This window comes from Desmodus rotundus, chromosome 5 (genome assembly GCF_022682495.2).
Source record: "Desmodus rotundus isolate HL8 chromosome 5, HLdesRot8A.1, whole genome shotgun sequence".
NCBI classification, from domain to species: Eukaryota; Metazoa; Chordata; class Mammalia; order Chiroptera; family Phyllostomidae; genus Desmodus; species Desmodus rotundus.
In genome coordinates this window covers 970,860-994,197 of record NC_071391.1, presented here as the reverse complement: position 1 = coordinate 994,197, position 23,338 = coordinate 970,860, and the positions used below count along the sequence as shown (strand labels likewise).

At 63.3% G+C, this 23,338-nt stretch overlaps 1 protein-coding gene across 1 annotated transcript in view; it reads left to right on the top strand.

The window, feature by feature from the left end:
- Positions 1 to 4,483: 4,483 nt before the first annotated feature.
- Positions 4,484 to 23,338, top strand: part of MOB2 (MOB kinase activator 2) — a 31,872-nt gene continuing 13,017 nt past the window's right edge. The window contains exon 1 of the mRNA XM_024574545.4: positions 4,484 to 4,617. Coding sequence (XP_024430313.2) covers positions 4,601 to 4,617 — 17 coding nt within the window. The 5' untranslated portion in view covers positions 4,484 to 4,600. The remainder of the gene's footprint in view (positions 4,618 to 23,338) is intronic.

Here is a 23,338-nt window from a genome sequence, read left to right as displayed (position 1 = left end):
TGCATCTCTGTTGGTGGGAGCCGGCCAGTTTGTGGGCGGTTCTCACAGCGCCCCTGTGAGGTGGATACAAACCCCCACCAGCATCTCAATTCCGCTTGTCTTAAAGGTTCAGTCTCCACACACACAAGCCCCAAAGTGACAGCCAGAAGCTGGGTGGGGAGCGGGCTGGTGCTGGCTCAGCCTCTGAACTTGAGCATCAGAATGAGCCTTCAGCCCTGACCGTCAGTGGGTGGGGGCATCGTTTCAATCCTCGGTCAGGGTGCTTGCCTGGGTTGCAGGCCGGGCCCCAGTGGGGGCGTGTGTGAGAGGCAGCCAATCGATGTTTCTCTTGCAGGTCAGTTTCCCTCTCGTTCTTCCTCCCTTCCCCCTCTCTAAAAATAAATACATAAAACCTTTAAAAGGAAATAAACGAGGCCAGTTGCTGGGTGCAGAGACGCCCGTTGTCCTGGGGACCTTGGCTGGCCACTGTTCACACAGGGGTGCTTCAGGCACCTGCAGGTTCCAGAGGGGAGGGGGCTCGGAGGAGGAGGAGGGGGAGGAAGGCCCTGCCTGCCAGGTATGCAGTGGGCAGGGTGGCTGCACACGGTGGTGATGTGCCTGGAGACAGAAGAATCCGGCTAAAAAGTCCTTGCAGGGTGAAGCCTGGGCCAGGTGGCTCAGCCACATCTTCGGACAGGGACCCCGAGGCCCCCACCCGGAGGGTACAGGGAAGCCTTAGCGTCCCAAGAGTGATGCCAGGTGATGTTGACTGGCCCTGAGCCCTGGTTGCCCCATGGGCAACGGTGCCCCATGAGAGCTGAAGCCACGTGCCCACAAGGGGCTCTCCTGCTCCCTGCGGGACAGGGCCCTATCTCTCCAGGCAGCTCAGCCCTTCTGCCATGTGGGACAGCCAGGCCGGAGCGCATCTGCAGGCTCGCTGAAGGCTCAGAAGGGCCAGTGACCTGGGAGGGGGAAGACAGGGGCCTGAGGGAGCCACCAGGGGTACTGACTTTCTGCAGGGCCTTCCCCAGAGCAGACCCCAGCTTCTCTCAGACCAAGGGAATGCTGGCCCTCTGGGGCCGTGAGGAGGAATGGCTGCCTGGACTGGGTAGGCGCTCTATGCGGCTGGCACTGTGGCCCTCACCCTCAGCCTTGCTTGGGACTGTCCCAAGCACAGGAGCCAGCTCAGGAGGCCAGAGGGGCCATTGTTCTCTAGCCTCCGGGGGGCAGGAGAGCTTGTGTCACGAGGCCCGCCCTGTGCCCACTGCCAAGGCCTCGCGGTGGGGCAGCTGGCACAGGGCGGGGGTGCTCTGTGCAGACAGACTGACCACGGCTCTGTTGGCTGTGGGGGAGAGGAAGGCAGCCAGAGGCGGGCCCTCGGCCTCCCACACGGTGTTCAGGGGCCTGCACGGTGTCGGGAGTGGGGGCAGCCAGTGGGGCTGTGGGGCGGAGAGGGTCAGGCCTGTGTCCAGAGAACAGAAGGCAGGGGCCAGCCGGGCTCAGCCTGCGTCCGGGTGGGGCCCATCCTTGATCACAGAGCCAGCCCTGCCTGCTAAGACTCAGCCGTGCAGCCACCCTTGTCCCAGAAGCCTTGTGGCCCGCCCTGCAGGGGAGGACAGCTTCCTCGGGGAGATTCCTGCATGTCCTGCCCTTGCGGGGTCCGCAGTCTAAAGCAAGGCGTCACTGGGAAGCCAAGCCCTGCTGTCCCTGGCCCACCACTCCCGGCACCCCAGGAGCCTGGGCAGAAGCAGGTGCCAACAGGAAAAGTCCAGGATGAGGACTGGAGCAGGGATCAGCTTCCTAGGGTGGCGGTGGCAGAGCCCCACAAATGGGGGGGTGCCGAAAACAACAGAGACAGATTGTCTCAGTTGTGAGGTTAGAAAGCCGCCCCATTCGGGGTGGCAGGGCCAGGGCCTCAGACCCTGGAGGAGGAGTTTGGCCCGGACCTCCGCTCAGCTCACAGAGGGCCAGCTTCTCCCTGTGACTCTTAGTGCCTGCGCCCTCAGTGCTCATCCCTCTCTGTGCCCCCATTTCCCCTTTTCCTAAAGACTTTGGTCATATAGGACTAGGGCTCCGCCCTTCCCCAGAATGACCTCATCTGAGCTAATGTAATCTGCAATTAACCTGTTTCCAAATAAGGTCACATTCTGAGGTACTAGGGGTTAGGACTTCCATGTGTCTTTTTGGGGGGAGGGAGGGGCACAATTCGACCTCTGACGCCCAACCTTCTTTGTCCCTACCGCTGGTGTGACTGTTCCCTCGAGGAGGCGGGCCTGGGCTGGCAGCTTTCCATCTCTGGCCGGTGCTCCCTGACTGCACTGTCCCTGTCTAAATGGCAAGGGGGACACAGACGGACGGGGAGGCGGGGGTGAGGCTGCGGACCAGGCGGTCCCACCACTTGGCACTCGCCAGCCACCAGGTGCTTGGAGAGCGTGGCAAGAGCTAACACAGGAATGAGGCAGGAGGGCCCCGGGCTCCTGGAGCAGAGCCTTGTCCTCTTAGGAAACAAACCATGAATCTCTGAGATGCAAGCTTTGGCTTGTCCCTGGGCTCCACCTGAGGCCATGCACAGGCCATGGGACACTGCGTACCCGTGCGGTTGGAACTGCGGTGGCAGGCAGGGTGACGTGATGCCACAAAGTGGGGTGTGCCTGGCAGCATCTTCACCGAGGGGATGGCATTGACCTGGGGCACAGGTGAGCTGCGTGGACAGGTGGGGTGCACTCCTAACACAGCCAGGCGTACCTCCCTGCTTCCCCACTGTCAGCCTCCATCTGTGACTTCCTGAAGCTTCTTATGACACATCTGGAAACACTCTCATTATACTAATAAAGCAACTGAGTCACAGGAATGTTAAACAAGTTGTGCAGGCCACCAGCCAGTAAGTGGAAGAGCTGGGATCTGGACCTGAAACTACCTAGGGGACACAGGATTGCTGGTACACAGCGGGGACAGGAAGAAAGGAGCCTGGGACCGGAGCGGGGGTGGTTGCCTGAAGCACTTCCCTGGACTAGCGTGCCCTGGTAACAGCTCGTGGGAGATCACAGCAACTGGTATTCGGCAGGAATGGTGGTCTAGGACACCGGGCTAAGGAGAGACACACCCTGAGGTGGGGCTGGCTAAAGGCAGAGCAAACGGGCTGGGGAGGAGCACATCCAGCTGTAGCGAGGGAGACGCACCCGCATCTGCGTGTCCTTCCTTCCCGAGACCTCTCCCGAGGTGGATTCCCTCCTTTCCTTGGTCTCTCCTCACTCTTTTATCTCATATGGCTGCTGGTGGTAGCCTTTGCAGTTTCCGCCAGGAGCTTTGGGGCCACAGAGGCACGAAAGGACAGAGGAGGTCTCCACGCATCCTGGCCATCGCTTGTGCCCCTTGCACTGACCCTCCCCGTTAGGGAGCGGAGAGCCAAGTTTCAAGTATATAAAGGGCAGTGGCACTGTGGTGGATGTGTAGGTGAGGGAGGAATGGCGTTTGCTAGTGCCAAGCAGCAAAATCAGGTGGCCTGACTTCCTTTCTAGGAATCCCCTCCTCTGCAGGCAGCGTCTGCCTCTCACCCTACAAGCTGCCAGCCTCTCATTCGTTCCCCAGTGGGCCCGCTGCCCAGAATGCCCTCCAGCAAGCGTGCAGCCTCTGCCGCAGCCCTGCTCCAGTGCAGGTCCCCAGCCTTGCATCGGGGGCATTGGGGTGGTGGCAGCTGGGACCGGGTCACTGTCCCAGTTCTGTGGTTCATATGCTGGTAGCAAGGGCTCAGCTGTCATTGGCAGAAGGGTCTCCATTTCCCACCTGCCTAGAATCCTGGAGGAAGGCGGCCTTTTGAGGGCACCCACTTCCGAAGCTCTGTCTTTTGTTCCTAGTGCATTCCACTGTCATGCTGCCTCCCAGGCGTCTGGCCCCGGAGGTTCCTTTGGGGAGGGAGGCCTCCCCAGTGGACCTGGGGTTTACCTCATTGGCCACACCTTGTCCCTGGCCTCCCACCGCTGTAGGGGCCTAGGATCCAAAGGGTTTACTTGCTAGTCTCTTCTGAGGAGGGTGGCAGGACGCCAGGGCTCAGGATCAGCGCACAGGCTCATTTCTCCATGTGCCCAACTCTCTCGGAGAGGCTGGGAGCCACCAATATCCGTCGCTAATAAATTCCTTTCCCCTTACACCTTTCTGTTGTTGGCAACTGAGAGCCCTGACTGATACCCGAGACTTTCTGAGCCTGGAGAGAAGGCGAGGTGACAAGAGGGGACCTGGAGGCGAGGGGAAGGCTGCAGGGCCTCCTCTGAAAGTAGGGGTCGGGGGGCTGTTCCCCGGTGGCGCGAGGGGCCAGCCAGGCGTGAAGGAACAGCCCGGGGGCTCCGGGCGGCGGGACGCAGTCCGAGGAGGGGGGACAGTCTGGGCTCAGAGGTCGGACCCAGCGAGGACAGGGAAAGCCGGGCGCGGGCTCCGCGCGCGGTGGGCGGGGCAAGGGAGCTGCCAGGACTACGTTTCCCAGCAGGCAGCGCGAGCGTCACTTCCGGCAGCGCCCGCGACGCGCGTGTGGGAGTGTGCGAGCGAGTGTTTACTTCCGGCCTCCGCCGCCGCCGCGGGCTGAGGGCCGAGCGTGTCAGGCGGCGGGCGCGGCGAGTCCCGCGCAGCCATGGACTGGCTCATGGGGTGAGTCGGTCGGCCCGGCGGCCGGGCGGGGGGCCCGGGCCGCGGGAGGGGCGGTGGGGCGCGCCGCGGGCAACACCGGTCAAGGGCATCCGGTGCGGGCGGCACGGGCTGGGCCGGCGAGGGGCGTCTTCGCGGGGACGGGAGCGGGCGTTAGTTGGGGCGCGGGGCCAGGGGCCGCTGTCGGGACCCGGGAGCGGGGCTGCACCTAGCCCGAGGGGGGACCGGCGGCTGTGATGCCCCGCCGCGCCCCAGCAGCCGAGCCGGGTCAGGCCGGGCGCACCTCGCTGTGGGGAGTCGGGCGCCCGGGGAGGTCGGACGGGGTGCTGCTCTCGCCGGTCGCCGCGGGGAACTTGCTTATGGAAGAAATAACTTTGGCACCGGCAGGAAACAGTTCCTTAAAAACGAGGAAAGCGGAGCAAAGCAGCCCATCCTAACCCGTGCGACGGGCTCGGGGGAGCAGGGCGAGCGGGGTGAGGTTGGGGGTGGGGAAGGTGCGGTGGGCGAGGCCCCGGCCGCGCGGTGACCGGCGGATCCGGCCGCGGGGTGGGGTAGGAAGGAAGCGGCGGGCCCGGAGCGGCGGGCTGGGCTTCCCTCCCGTTTGCTTTTGTGTTTAGCTGGAAACGAGAGAAATGAGGCAAAATGTCATGTCAGCCTTAAAAAGTTATATGGTAGATTGATCTTTTTTTAACCATTTTGTTTTTGAGGACCAAGAAAGGGAGGCACTTTCATCCAATCGTGGGGTCCCGCTGCGTCTCTCCCTAGCTCTGATTTTAATAGCACCACTTGGGAGTCAGGGCCTTGTTCAGCGCCTGGGCTGGGGGTGGGGGGAGCCGATGCTGTGGCCTCTGGCTGGTGGCTGGGCTTGTCTGGACGCCCAGGTCCTGGGAGGGAAGGGAAGGGTCTTTGTTTCTCCCGCGCAGCGCAGCGGGGTTGGAAAACCAAGAGGAGAGGTTAGACCCACCTTTGCCTGCAGGTGGTGTGGAGTCTAGGGGAAGGGGGGTAGGGGGGGTGGGGGGGCACAAGTGGCTTGAAGGATGAACTGAGAGGCCAGAGAGAAGCACTGAAAGCGGTGGGAGTCACCGCAGCGTGGGGGATGCTGGGGACCAGCCATGGGGTGGCTGGCTCACCTTGCTTCTCTGAGAGGCAGCACTGCCGTCCCAGCCCCAGGGCTGCAGGTGGCCCCTAGGGCTGCAGACCTCGTTTTGAAGGTCTTTTATAAAACGGAAGTTGTAGTACTTGTGATGCTGGGGGAGGAGAAACTGAGGAGCCGGGAAGGAGACAGAGAAGGCATTCACATAGTGTTTGGCATCGCTGTGTGTTGGGTGTCGGTCCCACCAGAGGTGTTTCGCAGGAGGCCTTGGAGGGCAAACAGCCGTGTTTGCTTTGCTTTGTAGACACTCACCTTCTGCAGTTACCGGGAGGGACTGTGATGGAGGCATCCTGGCCCCCCAGGGGGCCTGTCTCAGCCACACACACAGTGGATCTGGATCGCTGGGTTGAATTCACAGGGCTGTGTGTGGGACGGCCAGGCCTGACCAGCTGGGTGCTGAGTCTGCGTCTCTGTCCGTCCGAAGCAGGTGCTCGAGTGCCTGGAAACTGAGCAGCGGTCAGTCTCTTGAATGACCGAGGTCTGTGCTGAGCCGACTTGAGTCACCACTTCGAGTACCCAGTGAGGCCTCTAGGGACTGGTCTGGGGCCGTCGTCCTGGTCCCCCAGTGAGCGCTCATCTCCTGGGCCTCCTTCCGGCAGGGGCGCTGGCTCGGGTGCCAGCCGAGGGGAAGCAGCTCGGAAAGGGGCGCGGTGGAGGTGCTGCTTCCGCGGGCCCTGGGCCGGGAAGGAGCTGTGCCTCGAGGACACTGGGGATGTCAGAGGGGGCCCAGGAGGGAGTCTGGTGATCTCTGTGTGTGTGGGGGTTTAAATTCAGTGGGCATCGTAAGTCACCGGTTCTTCAGTGAGTCTTTAATGATGACACCCCCAAAAATAAAGGTGGTGCAACTTTCATTTTTCATTGTCCAGCGCTCATCTTCGAGAGCTCGTCTTCAGTGCCATGTCTTGAGAAACGAGAGCTGGGGGGTGGCACACCGTCCCTCCCATGCCCTTGCCGAGCCCTTCCTGGAAAGCAGGAAGGCGGAGGCCTAGATGAAGCTGTGGAGGGCGTGAGCAGCGGAGCGCCCTGGACGTCCCCCACTCTGGGCCACTCCTCACCCAGCCCAGCCCCTGCCCCGGGGCGAGGACCGCCAGCCGGCAGTGTGTGGAGGAGCCTGCGCCCGTGGGCGCCTTGTGAGTGCCCGGTGCCAGGGCTTGCGCTGGCTGTTAGCCCCGTGCGTAACTGGGTTTCAGTCTGGGAGAGTTCGGGAAGTGTGTTGTTTTCTTGCTGTTTCCTGCAATTCTTACTAATTCGCACCATTCGTTGTCAACCGGGTAGTTCTCAGTGTAGTTCCCTTTCTCTGTTTTAAATGGCGGTATTTGTTTTCTTAAAGAAGTAGTTTCTCCGCATCAGTCCATCTCGGGTGTCAAGGTGTGGGCTCACCTGCAGTGGCGGTAGCACTCCCTTCTTTGGGGACTGCTGTCAGACCAGACGGCTTCTGTCACTGAGCGGCTTTGCTGAGCAGTGGGGCGGCCTTATCTTCTGCTCCCCTGGCTGCGCCTGAGGAAAGGGAGGCCCCGCAGGAAACCTGCCGGGAAGCCAGACCTGAAGCAGCAGGTTGGGACTTGCTGCCGGAGTCATAGGCCCTGACTCAGAGGAGCGATTTGCGACATGTGGCCGGCATGTGCCCGTCCCCTCCGCGTGTCCTGTGCCTGGTGGGGAGCTGGCTGCTGCAGTAGGGGTGTAGGCGTCTCTTCGCAGAGGGTCGCCACTGGTTGTGTGGTCTGCCTCTGTGGTCCTTGGCCGTCGCCACCTGGGCAGCTGATGACAAGGTGGCCGCTGGACGCTGGGGAGGGAGCCAGCCCCAGAAGAGAGGCTGCGGGGGGAGCCACGTCAGGCTCCAGGAGGTCGCCGACAGTGTGGGGCCCTACTGCAGCGTTTGGTGGTCGGGGAGGACGTTTGTCTTACCCGTGAACGGCAACCATGGGCATTTGTGAGCGGGCAAGGAAGTGCTGTTTAAATCTTACCAACAGAAAGCACAATCCAGAAGCTTCCAAGCGTCTGGAAGTGCTGAAGAGGAAATAATGTACCTTCTCTCTCTTCTGACTGGTGGGAGCAAACCTGCGCCCTCCCGCTGGCCCTGCATGGGGCCCGCAGGGTGATGTTTGCAGGGCCATCTCGCCCTCTGGCCTGGACCCGTGGCCAGTGGTGGCAGGTGCACCCCAGGAGCCCCTTCCCCTTCCGGGTGCTGTGGACACCTTGCCGCAGCCCCATCCTGCTGTCGTCCGAGCGGCAGGTGAGGTGGGGCGAGGTGTTGGTCAGAGCTTCTCTGCGCTGGCGAGAGGGGCCAGCCTCCAGCGTAGGCGATGTCTCGCAGCGCCTGGCCCCAGGAGTCCTGGGCCAGCAGTGTCTTTGCTGAGCAGCTGCGGCTTCTCGCCTGTCTGGCTCTGCCTTTGGGACCCTGGGCCTGGGTGGAGCCCGCGTCCAGTACCTGCGGGGACGGAGGGATGGTGACTCTTGCCTCACGGGAGGGAGGATGTCGGCAGTGTGGCTGGCAGCTGGGTCTGATCACGAGGAGACCCGGACTGAACTCGCCCAGCCTCTCTGAGCTATAATTTACGTGCCGTGAAGTCGGCTTGTTTGAGCGCACAATTAAGTAGTTTCTGGTGAAATTACAGAGTTCTGTAACCATCGCCGCAGTTTAATTTGAGAACGTCGCCGTCGCCCCGGAAGAAACCTGCTGTCCCTCAGCCGTCACTCCCGTCTGCCTCCGCCCTCCACGCCCCCACCCCGCCCCGGGCAGCCCCTAATTCTCTTTCTGGCGCTAGACCTGCTTGTCCTGGGCACTTCACGTGAAGGGACCGCTCGGGCTGGGTCCCGCAGCCTCACGTGGTCAAGCACACCCACGTTGCTGCGTGCGGCCATCCGCCCTGTGCTGCTGAGCGCGGCCCCAGTGTGAGGACGTGCGTGTGCTTTGCACCTCTACAGGTGTCCAGGCCAAGCTTCCCTTCTGCCCCTGTGACCTGGCCTCCGTGACACGAGAGGGGCCACATCCTCATCTGCAGTCCCCCAGGTCCCAGCCGCCCTCATGGTGTGTCGCGGTGCCTGTGCCGCAGTTTCCATTCCTCGGGCTGCTGAAGGAGGGAGGACGTGGCCCAGGAAGAAGGGACAGGACAGCGCGTGCACAGGCCCGGAGGCCTGAGTGCAAAAGCTGCAAACTGCCCCATGGCCGTAGGCTCCCGGAGGCGGTGCTCCTCCCGGGCGACCTTTGGACCTGGGTCTGCGGAGGGGCTGCCTGTGGCCAGTGTCTTGTTCAGAACCCCCAGAGAGAGCATGGGGGCTGGAGCCTGTGGTGGAGCCGGCTCCTGGGCCTGGGCGCTCTCAGCCACACCCCGTTGGTCCATCGCTGGCCCTCCTGCTTGCAGTGTCTGCTGGGGCCCCTCCAGCATGGTATCCTTGAAACTGCGCTGCTGGTGGGGGGCCAGTAGGGTGGAACCCGCCTGACAGCCTGGGCGGAGCCGCTCGAGGGGCTTTCGGGGGTGAGCCCCGGGCTGTGGAGGCTGCTGTCGGCCCCGCCAGCCACCTGCTTCCGGCCTTCATCCTGGCCTGCTGCTCGCTCACCCCAGCCTCTTCCCCCAGATCCTGGAAAGGACAGAGCCTACGGGGCAGGGAGTGGTGCTGACCGCCAGACTCTGTTGTCAGGAGGTGGCCGTGGCTCGGGAGAGCACCCGTGGTGCGAGAGGCTGTCGTCAGCTCTACCGCCTCTCGGGGGAGTCGTGACCTTTGCCCTGGTGGTCTGGCTTGGGAGGGTGTGTCCAGGAGGCCCCTAGCGGTGTTGCCCTTGAGCTGGCATTTCCTGCGTCATCCCTGCAGTGGGCCTGGAGACAGGCACGTGCCCCACGTCCTTGGTTCTGTCGGGGGCCTGCCTGTGTGGCATGTGCAGGAGGCTTTGTCCTGGTGTTAGCACGTCGACCCTGGGAGACCATCTGGGAGCTGGTCCTGGTCCCGCTGGTGTCCACCCTGGTGGGCGGGCGGGTGGACAGGCGTCCCTGTCTGACGGGGGGGAGTGCCTTGGGTCTCTGTCTCCGTGGGTCTCTGACCTTGTTTTTCGTTCCCACAGACTTCAGGCTGGGGCCCACCTGTGGGTCCAGGCCTCCTTGGACAGGGCCCAGGACCACGTACGTGGGAGTGATGGAGACCTGAGGGTTAAGTGTGGGCACATGAAGAAGAGAGGGGAGGCAATGGGCCACATGGGTTCACGGCCAGCTGTGGCCTGTGCTGCTATTGGGGTGGAGCCACGTGGCTTCAGGCTTCGGCTGGGGTCGGGTTGTCGTCTCCTGCTCGTGAGGGGTGCGCAGGCTGGGTGGGCGCCGTGCTGTTGCCACCAGCAGCTGTTCGTGAACGAGGCTGAGCACAGTGTGGGTAGTTACTACTCACGCCTCTGTGTGGCATGTGGTGGCTGTACCTGGCGCCCGTGAGTGCTGGCCGGTGCTCACGGAGCATCTCCGTGTGGCGTGCAGGAGGGGTGCTCCCGCCGAGGCACGCAGCGTCACAGCGGGAGAGCAGCAGGCTCGCTGTCTTTCCTTCTGTCCTCCACCCTGGCCGCCAGGGACGAGCGCCCTCGGACCCTCACCATCTTGGGGTTGGACCTGCGTGGCCCGTGCACTGAAGCACGGGCCCTGCCGGGCCGGGTGGCCCTGCCAGAGTCAGGCGTGCGGACCCGGAGCGGGCCTGGCAGCGAGCGCAGGCAGGGCGGCCAGCTCGGGTGTGGCTAGTCTGTGCATGTCTAACTCTGTGCTGCCCTGCGCCCTGGCAGTTGCTGGCGCGGAGCTGCTTTGCAGTCTTTCTCCTGGCATGCCTTGCATCCTGGGCTGTAGCGTGTTCTTTGGGGACAACGCAATGAGGCAGCTTGTCATAAATGGTGTCATGGGGTGCAGAGTGTGAGCCAGAGTGCCTGTGACTGCTGGCGTGCGGGGTGCAGCTGCCGTCCGTGCCACTGAAGGGGGCAGGAAGTGCGGCGTGGATGCGGTGCTGCAGGGGGAGCGGCAGGCCGGCTTTCAGTCAGGGTTCCGAGCAGGTGCCCTTGGAGCTAAGACCTGGAGACGTAAGGGGACTCACCCCTGGATGTGTCAGTGGCATTGACTGGTCTCATTCTAGAAACCAGTGTGTTCCCCCATGTCACCTGCCGGGGAGGGGACATCAGGCTTGCCAGGCACAGCTGCGCTCTTACAGCCTCTGGGAGCTGAGTGCAGACGAGGTGTGGGCTTGGCCGGCCGCCCCCACTGGGCCCCAAGCCAGTCTGCGGTTTCCCACCGTCGTTTCTCTCCCAGAAGTCTGGGCCTTTCATTTCTGATACAAACGATAAAATGTCCCTAAAATAATGTTTGTGGGAGCCCCAGATGAAGTCCTCTCTTGGGCCCGGGCATGGAGCCGGGCGGCGTAGTGTGTCCTGGCTGCTCACGAGGGTGTGGTTGCGGCCACAGGGCCAAGTCCAGAGAGCTGGTTGCAGGCTTCATGACCACACCAGCGCCCGGACTTCGCTGGACTCGCTGCAGGCTGGCCTGGGGCCCGGCACATGGTCTTACGTTTGACCCGGGTCCCCCATAGACCACCAGAGAGTTGACCGTGCCATACTGGTGCCGAAAAGACACTTTGGACCCCCATGCCTGGGGTGACATCCAAGTCATCCCCATCCCTCCAGCCCCACCCACCCCACCCCACCCAGTGGTCACCTGCGGCACTACAGCCTCGCTGGCCCTGTACTTGTGTGCCTGTGGTCCTCTTGGCCTGGAGAGGCTCGTCTCACTGCCAGACTCCGGGTGGCTTCACTGGCCAAGACCTGTTGGAGCATTTGGACTCCAGCCTCAGGCCCCGGGGCCGTGGGAGTGAGGGTGAGTGCCCTGTCACGCGTCCGTCAGAAGGAGAAACTCGGAAACCAGTCCCGTTTGTGACGGCATCACGGGCATGGAGCACGCAGGGAAGAGCTGTGCCCTGGAAGCTGTGAGCGCTGATGGGCGAGGCAGAGGGCGACACAGAACGGGCGCAGAGGCTCCGGGCTCCTGGGTCAGAAGGGGGTGTGGCCAGCACGCTCCCCCGAGGCCCACAGGGCCCGCACAGCCCCGTCACGCTCCGTGCGTTTCCCACAGGGGCAGAGCCGACAGCCCTCACACTGCTGTGGAACCATGGCAGACCCCAGAGCCGTCTGGAGACAACCACGGAGCTGGAGGCAGCGTGCTGCTTGTTGTCAGACTACAGCGCCCCCTGCAGTCATTGAAACTGCACGGCCCCAGCTCGGCACAGACAGAGTGAGGGGATGAAACAGGGCGCCCAGAGATGGAGACCCGCCCTCAAGGTCAGTTAGGTCAGGGCCCAGGGGCCAGGAATACCCAAGGAGGACGATCTTTCCAGTAAACAGTGCTGGAGGAGCTGACAGCCACATGCGAGGGAAGGGAACCGGGCGAGCCCGGAAAGGGCACATCCTGGAGCGGAACACCGAGACCATGGACCATTTAGACGGCGGCAGCTCTTGTGGAGAACGTGGAGCTGGGCTGGGCCCCAGGAAGGTGCTGAGAGGCTGCACCCACCCAGCTGCTCTGAACTCATGCAGGAGGAGGGGGCTCGTGGTCCCCAAAGTTCAGCCTAGTGCCCTGACCGTACATGCAGCCCCCACAGAGACACGAGTCCACGCCCGACCTGCCTGGAGAGCGGTGCGCCCGAGGACAGCAGACCACACACCCTCCGAGTGCTCGTGGGGTGCGCATAGGGACCGAAAGCACCCAGGGCGGCGTCTTGGCCGATGTGGAGTCGAGCCCGAAGCCACCCCCTGGGATCAGCTGAGTCCCTGCAGGAGGAATTGGGGGCACACTGCTGAGTAGCCAGCGGGACAAAGAAGGGTCCATGATGGAAATCAGAGGAGGGCGGTTAGCTGAAAGATGACACTCACACTGTCTGTGGGGCGTGCCAGGCCTGAGTGTGACTCGGTGTGGGTGTCAGGGCGGCGGGCTTGAGTCCCTGTCTCACAGACGCACGAACTGAGAAGGGTAGAGGGGAGGGAGGATGGGAAACCCAGCCGGTCTCTCAAGTCCCCAAGGCAGCAGCAGCTCCTCTTCTTCTGAGCCCTGCTGAGGGGCAGGGCTCAGAGCGGTGAGTGTGGCCTCAGGGCCACCCCTCTGGGTGCTGTGCAGAGAGACAGGGAGTGACCGGGAGGCAGTGGCCAGACACAGAATGCGCTCTGTGGACAACCACCCTCAGTGCAGTCAGCGAGCAGCAGAGGCAGGCCTGCCCTGTGTCTGCTCTGCGTGCAGGAGCCGCGGTGCGCTCTCCGGAGCACTCTGGGTCCCTTCGCTGGTCCCCGTGAGCCATGCCTTCGTGGCTACGTCTGCCCCACTGGGACCTGCTCCCTCAAGCACAGCTCCTGTCCTGTGCCCGCTGATGCCCGAGACTCCACCTGCACGCCTCCCATGGCAAGGTGTCAGCTCAGCCCAGCATCTGCCGGAGCACCCGTGCTTCCCTACCTCACACCTGGCCGCAGGCCTTGCCCGGCGAGCAGCTCCGCCTCCAAGACAGCACAAGTCTGCTGTGTTCTGGCCACGCACAGGGGCCTGGCAGGCCCCTGGTGCCCTGCTCCTGGGCCATTTCCGAGGCATCCCGGCTGCCGCCCTGCTGCTTCTTGGCCTCCATGGGGAGCAGAGCAGAGCATCCCTCGGCAATGGCACCGTGGCCCACGGCACCCAGGAAGTTCCCACTGTCGGCCGGTCACCCTGCACCCACCCCGCCTGCCCAGCAGCAGCCCCTGCCTGGGGCTTCTCCTCTGCATCCCGGGACTTGGCACTTGCTGTCCCCTCCACATCTTTGCTGGGCTTGTCCCTTGGTGTCACTCAGGTCTTGGCACTGTTGTCCCCTAACCAGAGAGAACCCTGACCTCCTGCTTCCAGGAGATGTCCCCTCTCTGTCAGCCGTGGCCACTCCTTTCCAGTGTCATCTTCTTTGTCACACCGGCTCACCTGGAGTCAGCTGAGTTCTCCATGTGTGTCTCGGTCCTCGGAAGTGCTGTGTCCTGCAGGCAGGGACTTGGGCCCATGACGTGCTGTGAGCCGGCCACCTGCCTGGCTCCGTGTATGGGCAGGTGCTGCAGGCAGTGCAGTGGCCGGGCCAGGCATCCGCTGGCCTGTAGGTCCCTGCAACCCCACCCGGGCCTCGCAGCGGCACCTCAGCCTGCCTTTCCCGTCACTGCCGGGCACTGGCCCTCACACCCGGGCAGGGCCTGGGCTGGTGGACATGCCTACACAGGTCCGGGTGTTCTCGTGCAGTTGAGGTGCATTCCGAGTGCTCAGAGGGAAGACTTCGAGGGGCTCAGTGGACCGGGTTGCATGTCCCTGAGCCCCAGCAAAGGGGCCGTTTGGCGCAGCTTTTGGGCACTCTGCACGCTTCCTGCCCCGCACGCCTGCTGCGCCCTCCTCCCTGCGCACTGCGGGGTGCTGCTGCCAACAGGGCTTCAGGGTGACAGGCGGGCACAGAGGGGGTGGGAAGATGCCTGAACTCATAGTGGCCTCCCAGTGGGGTGGCAGGTGGGGGAGATGTGGCCAGTCACAGCCACGAGCGAGTGGGGGAGGGCGTTACGACCCGGAGGCAGGCCTGGGGGTGCGGATGCACGTCCGCCGTCCGTCCCGGTCAGTGAGTCGGCAGTGACTTTCCAGAGGCCGACTCGGAAGGGCCGGAGGGCATGGCTCTAGGGGTCAGCGCCCTGCTGGGCTCCCTCAGACGCTCTGCTCTTCACCCTGCATCCTTTGCGTTTTCTGTCATTGGACTGGGGACCACACTGGGGAACTTGCCACCAGAGGGAGGTGCTGGCGCCTCGCGCCTGTGGAAGGAGGTCCTGGCGTGCTCGTCCTGAGCGCGGTCTGTGGGGTGTGCTGCTCTCTGCTGCAGGAAGAGACATGAAGTGGTACCTGGGCAGCCGTCCAGCAGCAGAAGGTGAGATGACATGTCCCACCCCCTTCTCTGCACCCGGGCCCCTCCCTCCCAGAGCACAGGGCCCCTGGGCTGGATGTGAAGAGTGTTTGCTCCTGGTTTGGGGCCTTTTCTCTCTGTTGTGGGCCTTGCGGGAAGCTGCCGTGGCCCCTTCCCAGCCGCTGGGGGCCGTCCTGCGAGCAAGTGTGGTGGGTGGGAATGGTGTGGCAGGGCCAGGGATTCCGCCTTTGCCGCCGGTTGGCTTTTAATCAGGGGAGTCAGGCGCCCCCCCCCAGTTGGTGCCTTTGGTCACGTGCTTGCTGTTAGCTTGTGCCTGGAGGGGCCATGGGGTGCCAGTGTGTGGCCCCCCACTTGGCAGGCGCAGGAAACACTGTCACCTGCGTTTCGTCGTGAGTGGGCTGAGTGTGGTTTTCGCCCTTCGTTGCCTTTCACGCCTTTTCCTCTGCGGACCACTCGTGGCGTGCTCAGGTGCTGTGTATAGACTGGCGGGGTCACGGCTGAGGAAGGGTGTTGCTCACCCCTTCCCTCAGCGGGGAGGCACTTCCCTGGGAGGCAGATGGGACGACGCAGCCATGAGGGGTGGGACCTGGTGCAGCAGAACTTGGCGCCTTCCGTTCCTGCAGCCCTGGCCACTGCACAGCGGGAGGGTGGGCTTGCCAGTGGCTGCTCGCAGGCCGACTTTCCACAGGCGGCATCTCATCCTCATCACCCCAGAGCAGGTGTTCCAGGGCCTGTGGAGCCACGGCTGCCCCTGGTGGCCCAGGCTCCCTCCCGTCAGCTGACGGCACGTGCCCAGGGCCACCTGGGATCTGGTTCCAGCTTCCCGCACTTGGGACATGCCAGGCTGGAGGCCCGAGTCTCCGTTGCATAGGCGGGGAGTCGCGGCCCAGAGGCAGGTGGCTGGCGCCGGGTCATTGGGCCTGCTCTCCGCTCTGAGCCCACTCCACCCATTCAGCAAGGCCTCTGGGGTGTGTCCCAGCACCCCACCCTCACCACTGCCTTCAGGACCTCCCAACATGGCTCCCAGAGACTGAGGGGTGCACGTGTACAGAAAGTGGGTGCAGGCCAGGCTGGCCGTGGGGGACTATCCCTGGGCTCGCAGGACAGGGAAGACCTGCCCCGACTCCAGTGCTTGGCAGAGCCACCTCCCTGTCCTAGACCAGGGAGCGCAGTCCCTCGCCCTGCAGGTGGAGTGGACTCCTTGTCCACCAGGGGGCGCTGTCAACCATGCAGGAAGGCCTACGGGCACCCCTGGGTGCGAGGCAGGTTACCGCTGTGGGAGCAAGTGCTGGCTCTGGACCACACCACGTGGGTGTGTGACTAGTTCCATACTGCCCGCAAGAGCCGGCAGCCTCATGGGGACAGGCCGAGGGCCTCGGGCACAGCTGTGCACGTGTCACTGCGAAGGGAAGCCGCACTGGGCGCCTGCCACCCAGGCCAATGCAAGTCTGGCATCCCACCAGCAAAGTGCCCCGCCCCCTGCCACAATGCCCTCTCCCTGGGGCCTGGGCCACCGAGCATCGGGCCATGGCCGTGACTGCAATACACAGGGCCCCTGAGCCCAACAGGCCTGCTCCGAGTCATTTTGGAATCTGGAGATGGAGTGGGCCTGGGTAGTGGTGCCGCCTGCATCACGGCTGGTCAGAGGCCCCCATTTGCTGAGCAGGCGTGCACATGCCTGTGTCTTCGTGCCGGCCTTTCTGTGCAGAGATGAGGCTGAGTAAGCAGCATGGCTAGCGCCAGGGTGAGGGTCCAGTGGGCGATGGGTGTGTGCTCTGGCCTTGGAGCTGTCAGTGAGCACCTCACACCCACCGTGAAGCATGCGCACGGCCAGGGCGCAGCGGGTGTCCTGAGGGAGGGCACAGACTGAGGCCTGCAGAGCAGGTGGCGCGGGCCGAGCGAGCAGAACCACTGTGGCGGTCTCCTTGGAGGCACGAAGCCTGGCTGCCCCCCACAAAGAAGGCGGCTCTGCTGAGAGCACCCCGGGCGCTTGTCAGAGGGAACGCGGGAGGCTGCGGCCCGTCGGAAACCTGAGCAGAGGGTCGGTGGTGAAATGGTCTCATCTCCTCAAGTGGAGGGACCACTCGGGTGCGGACCTGGGGGAGCACGGGGTGGCAGAGTGCTGGCGACCCGCAGCCATGGGCTTCCTGATTGAGCAGGAAGCAGACGGGACGCTTTTTTTTTTTCTTTAAGATTTTATTTGTGTATTTTTAGAGAGAGGGGACAGGAGGGAGAAAGAGAGACAGAAACATCAATGTGTGGTTGCCTCTCGTGCGCCCCCTGCTGGGGACGTGGCCTGCAACCCAGGCATGTGCCCTGACTGGGGATCGAACTGGAGACCCTTTGGTTTGCAGGCCGGGCTCACTCCACTGAGCCACAGCAGCCAGGGGGGAGCAGTTATTAAAGGATCCCAAGCTTCTCCACGTTTGCAGGCAGTGAGTTCAAACCGAACAGGCTTGCACAGTGACTCTGCCCGGGGCACCACTGAGACTTTTCAGAGCACCGGGTGTAAAGAAAGGATTCCAGAAGCTCCCAGAGAGGAGCAGGATGCGGCAGGAACAGGACATGGTTCCAACCAGACACTCAAACCCTGGCTCCAAGGCGCCCGCCGCATAGGGTCTCCACGTGGGCTTCCTGCCAGCCGCCCGCTGCAGGTGAGCGTGGGGTGCAGCCTCCTCGGCGCACTCCGAAGAGAGGTCACTTCCCCTGAAGCCCCGCCCTTCCTGCGACCCGTCTTTCTGTGACCCTCTTGCTCCCCGGAAACCTTTCTCCCATGAACCTCTTCCAGGAAGTGCCAGCGCTGAGGGACGGGGAGGGGACTGCGGGGTTGGGGGGGGTAGCCCTACCGGCCCCTGCGTCACCCCAGTGTGGGACACCCCCGCAGGAAAAAGCCAACACTGCAGCTCTGTTCCGGGCTGCGTGGAAATCACCGAGGGTCGGTTCACACACTTTCAGAGGAGTTGGACGCAACCAAACGTCACATTCCCGCCTAAAGGTTCCTGGCTTCGGCTTTCTGGAAGCCACATTAAGCCTCGCTCCACATGATGGGTGCAGACGTGCCCCTCAGTGGTAGCTGCCCGGCAAACAGGCGTCCACACTGTTCCTTCGGTGTCTCCTGGCTCTTCCTCGCGGTGCGCGCAGCACTGACCTTTTGGAGGCACTTCTGGAGGGTGAGACGTGCACCGTGGAGGGGAATTCACCCACAGTCATGTGTTCCGTGAAGAAGTTCTAGTAACCTAAGTCACCTTGACTGCAGGCACAGGTACCACCTGCAAGTTCACCTGGCAGACGCAGGTGCGGGCTAGTGTCCTCCAGGGTTTGTCTCCTCGGCCACTGGGGGCCAGGGGTCATCCTGAGCAGAGTATTTCTGATGAACTTCTAGAAGCAGATGCCCTGGGCGGAGAAGCTCCGCACTGTGCGCTGTGGGGCAGGGAGTGGGCCGAGCGTCCCACCCCTCTCTGTCCTGGTCAGAGAGGAGGGAGACCCTCTCATCTGCAAGGGGGTCGCCTTTGAGTTGGGCACACCCATTTTCCTTGCCCTTGTCCACTGACCAAGGGACAGTGGTCCCTTGGGGTAGGTCTTGCCTTTGTGGCTGATTGGGGGGGGGGGGGTCATCGTTCTCACCGATCTGCACATGCCCCAGTGTTTAGATTAGGAGTTCATTCATTCGGAAACACGTGGTGTACCACTTGCCCCTGCTCTCCACCCCAAGGCTAGCAGGCAGGCTCCCCGCCCCCACTGAACTCCCTGGATGCAGCAGGAGGGGCGTGGGGAGCTCAGGGTTCAGCCGAGGCCCTATGGGGCTAAAGATATAGCAAGGCAGGGTCCTGGGGCGGCTGTGTGCTTCCCTCTCCAGGCCAGCCTGGCCACATGGGGCCTCAGAGACCCCGAGGGTCTGAGAGCCTTTACAGTGGGGTGGCCCGGGGGATTTTGTGCCAAGAAGTGATTGCAAACAGGCCTGGGGTTTCAAAAGAGCCCTCTGAGGACGCAGTCTGGGGCCCACAAGGGCCCCGGGGAACTTCCATGCCCAGGAGCAGCAGGCGGGGGGCCAGGCTTGTGGGTGGCGCATAAGAAAACAGCGCTGCGGCTCCGACTCTCTGTCGCTGGCCACTGGTCCGTGCTGAGGGTCTCCTCAGGCTTCCCTGGGTCAGTGTGGAGAGCGGACCATGGCATCTTGGCCTTCCGCTCCCTTTTGGGCACCCCCACTCCAGATGCTTCCCCTCTGAGTCCAAAGTGGAGAGGCACGCGCCTTTTCACCTGGAGCAGTGGGGTGTTGGGGAGGAGGACCAGGTCCCTGCTCCCAGCCCGGCCGCCGTCTCTTGCATGTGACCGGCTGTGTCTCCTCCCTTCAGTGAAACAGCTGGGACCAGGCCAGGCCCGAGGGCCACAGCAGAAGGGTCACGGATGAGGCCTGGCAGGCTCCACAGGGTGGCTGCCGGCAGAGCTCCTCGCAACAGGGCCCTTGGGTGGTTTTTGACCCCCCTGCCCTTGCTGGCGCTGAGCCCCAGGCGCACCGGGGTTCCTGGACCCGTGCTTTTTGGAGCCTCGTGTGAGCTCCCGGGCGCGGGCCCACCACTCTGTGCATTGCGGACCCTCTCGGCCAGGGTGCTGGCCTTCCTGGAGGGGTGTCGGTCCTGAGGGGCAGCTGACTGACAGGGGACTTGACCCAGGGACAGGGCCCTTCCCCGTGGGCCTGCAGAGGGGCTGGCTGTGGGCTCCTCAGGCTGTTCCCCTTGGGGTCCCACCCTCCCTGGTGCTGTCACCGCTGTCTCACACAGCGAGGGCGCTGCCGTCGCTCTCTGGCTGTTCTCGTGCTTGGATTTTAGTGTTGGAGGGAAATAGGAACGATGCCCAATGTGTCTGCTGGGGGACCGGCCGGCCACCAGACCCATAGGGGCGAGGGCGGCACTGGGTGGCCGGGGCCTCCTGCCTCTCCCCAGGCTCCCCTGGGCCCAGAGCTGCTCCCGCCAGTCACTGCTCTCAGGCGTCTTCCTGTGGCCTGAGCCTGGGCTAAATCTTGCAGCCGAAGCTTTTATACCAGCTGGGAGGGCGGGGAGACTTGGCGGGACCCACATGGCCCTTTTCTTGGGCAGCCTAGGTCCTGGCTGCCTGGGCTCGGTGCCTGCTTGGCTGGTGACGGCTGGGGGGTGACAGAGACGGCCCCTGCCGTGAGCCCACTGGGTTTTCTGTGCCCCTGCAAGCTCCCACAGGAGAGCACGGGTGCCAGCATCGGCCCTCCTTTGAGCCTGGTGCTGGACGGGCCCCCAGCTCTGCTGCTGCTCAGGGGCCTCAGCCCCCCGCCCCCACCGGGCCACCTTGTCCCCGCCTGAGGCTGCGGGTGCTTGTCTGGCAGATGCCAGTGTGAGGTCGGGAGGGAAGACTCTCCTGAGGTGGCTGCCGCGTGGCCTGGATACCCCTGCCCTCTGCGGTCTGCGGTGGCCAGGGGCCAGGTGGGATGACTAGGCAGGCTCCAACAGCCACTTCAATTGTGTGGAGTTTGGCTTGACTTGAACTTGAAACAGAATGGCTTTGGTGGTGTTTGTGAGGGCGTTTGTCTGCCTTCGAAGGCGGTACTGAAACCCTGGCCCCCGGCCCCAGTGCAGCCTGCAGCCTGCCTCCCTCCACAGTCTGGCTGCCCTCCGGTGTCCTGGCGTCTCCCTGGCCACCCTGGTGGCTGGGCTTCCCTGGGCACTTGACCTCCAGCCTGATCCCTGCAGATCCTCTCAGCCGCCACCCAGAGGGTCTTCCCCGACCTCCTGGGCTCGGTTGCACAGGGCCCTCGGACGAGTGTGCATGGTGTGCAGGGCAAGCTCTGCCCGAGTCTGCAGCTCGCCTCCCCCCGCAGATGGGCGTCTGCTGGCTATCCACAGGGCTGGTGCTGTGTGTGGCGTCTCCTCTTCGGCGTGAGGCGTTGCTGGCTTGCGGGAGCAGGGGTGTGCTCGGGCTTCTTCCTTATCTGACCCCACCCTGCTGTCCATCTGGGGTGGGAGGAAGGCAGAGCGTGCTGGCCCCTGGAAGTAGGAGCTGACAGTCTCCTGAGCCAGCCCCAGGGCTGCTTGGGAGAAGGCCCCCTGCTTACCCGTCTCTTCCTGGGGCCCTGGCACTTGGGCCAGTGCAGAAATCGGCTTCCTTCCTTTCTAAGTATGCAGGCGCCTCTTGGGGCTGGGGTGGGGTCGCTCAAGAGCACAGGCTCTGGGCAGGCTGCCGCCGTTGCAGCTGAACTTCCTGTCCGTCTGTGCTCAGTTGCTGCCTCTATCGAAACGGCAGGCGGGGTTTCGAGGCAGCGAATACCTGGAAAGTGGTGGGGGTTGCTGGGGGCAACTCTGTGGACCAACCTCACCCACGGACATGGCATCACCTGTGTGCGGTGTCACCCTGGGTGGCAGAGGCCAGTTGGGCCAGGGTGGGGTGCTGAGGCGAGGCAGCTGAGTCTCCGGGCGGCAGTGCCTTCCTGCTGCGCCCTCTTGCTCATACACGGCGCTCTGGCCCTGTTCTCGGGAGCAGCTGAGGGCTCTTTCCACTCAGCTTGGGATGGGCCAGGCTTGGGTGCCCTGAGCATGCCTGAGACGGGCCTTGTGTCCGTGGTGACCCCGGTGGCTGGGCTTGGGTGGACCGGGCCAGCGGGGTGGCATGGAGATGGCCTCGGCCATTGTGGGAGGGATCAGTCTTCCTCCTCTGTCCCGTGCACCAAGTGGACGGACCTCCGGCCTCGGGAGGCTGTTCCCATCCCTATACCAGTGACTCCAAAGTGGGCCGTCCCCACCGCCCAGGCCCTCCTGCCCTGCCTGCACCCGCGGATGCACACCCTGCTTTCTCAGTCTCTCCTGCCGCCTGTGCGGCGGCTCTGACGGACTGCAGGGGGACGTCAGCGCAGCAGCGGCCAGGTGGCCAGGGCGGCCCTTCACTGAGCTGCAGGCTTAGTAGCCCAGACAGCCGTGCAGAGTTCTCAGGGGAGCACGGCGCTGAGAGACAAAGGCACTGATGTCGGAGAGGACTCGGGCCCCACGCGTTCTGGGGTGCTCGTGGGTGCTGGGGTGCGGCCACACACAAGTGGGGTGACGCCCTGCATTCTGGACATCGCTCCCAGCTAGTGGAGATGGCAAGGCGCATGCCATGCCGTGTGTGCCAGGAGTGGTGTGAGCGGAGCCCGAAAGCACAGGGGAGAGTCGGAGGCAGAGCAGGAGCCTGTGGGCTCAGCGCGGGCAGGGGAGGCCCGAGGTGTTGAGCTGGGGGGGTGGTTAAGAGGAGCCGAGCCCAGCTGCCCGAAGTCACACCCCCCCACACACGTGTGTGCGCACTCACGCGTACACACTTTTCACCTGCACGCATAAGTGTTCGCCTGCACGCTCACACCGCACCTCTTGTGTGCACATGCGTGTAAATGCACGCACACACCTCACCTGCACCTGTGTGCACACAGGTACGCAGGTGGGATGCAGTGTGTGTGTTTTCGTGTTTTCGTGGGGGGTGTCGCATCGGCGTCCACGGAGGGTGGTCTTTAACTTGCCCTCCCCGTCCCAGCTGAGGCGTGGGGCCGCCCGCCCTCCTGCCGTCCAGGGGTCTGTGCAGGAGCAGGGCCCTCCTCCCTGGGAGTTGGCAGAGCTCGCGCAAGGCCAGCACACCTGGCACTTCCCTGTAGAAGGGTCTCCCCCTGTGACCGCAGGTTCTTAATTCCCACGAGTGTCAGCGGTGGCAGCTTGTGTTTGTGCGAGAAGCTGCTCCGTTTCTGTTTCCGTTCAGACCGTCTCGTGGCTCTGGGGCCTGTGGGCGCGTGTCTCGTTCCTGCAGTTGTTGGGGCTCCACTTCTGTGATCAGTCTGGCTGGGAAGTTTATCTGTTTATTTCAAAGCACTTTGTGTTCAGCTCTGTCCGTTTTCTGCGCCGTGGACTTTGTCGTCTTGGTTTGCTTCTGCTTGCTCTGGGTTTACTACGCACTTCATTTCGTCTCGGTTATTCAGGTGCATTTGTAGGGTGTTTTAAGCCTTTTTTTCTGATGTGAACGTTTACGGTAAGAAAATTTCCCCAAGTCCAGGTTAACTACATTCAACAAATTTTATGTTACGTTTTTATAATCTTTTTGTTGTTTTAACGTATTGTTACGTCTGTCCCGTAAAACTTCATTCTAGATATTGCAATCTTAGGTTCTAGAAAGCGCCGTTTGTACTTTTTGGAATTTCCACATCTTTCTGAGAGCCCCGTTTTTCGCTCGCTCGTTGTGTTCATCCTTTTCTTTGAGTCTTTGAATGGGTTCGCCCTCGCTGTGCCGCCTATCACGGCCCGGGTGTGCTGCCCTTCCACGACAGGCCCCAGCAGGCAGTTCACCTGCTGCTGGTGCAGCCGCAGCTTCCGAGGCTTGGGTGACGCTGTCTTGGGGACAGTCTAGAGAAACCCTGCCTCTGGGGTGGCCGCTGCCCTGCTCCCCGCCCGGAGTCCCATGGCCTCTGGAAGGCCCCCGGAGCTGTTGTTTGCCAGGCCCCGCACACCCTCAGCCGATGGTTGGCCACAGGCTTCGGCGGAGCTGTCCATGCTCCCAGCGCCCCTTCCCTGGGTAGCCCGTCTTCTCTGGTGCCTGCTGTGCCCGCGCAGTGGCAGCTGCTGCTCCCCGACCCCGGCCAGCAGCTGTGGTCAGCTGCGTGGTGTATTTTCCCCAGTCCGCAGCTGCTGA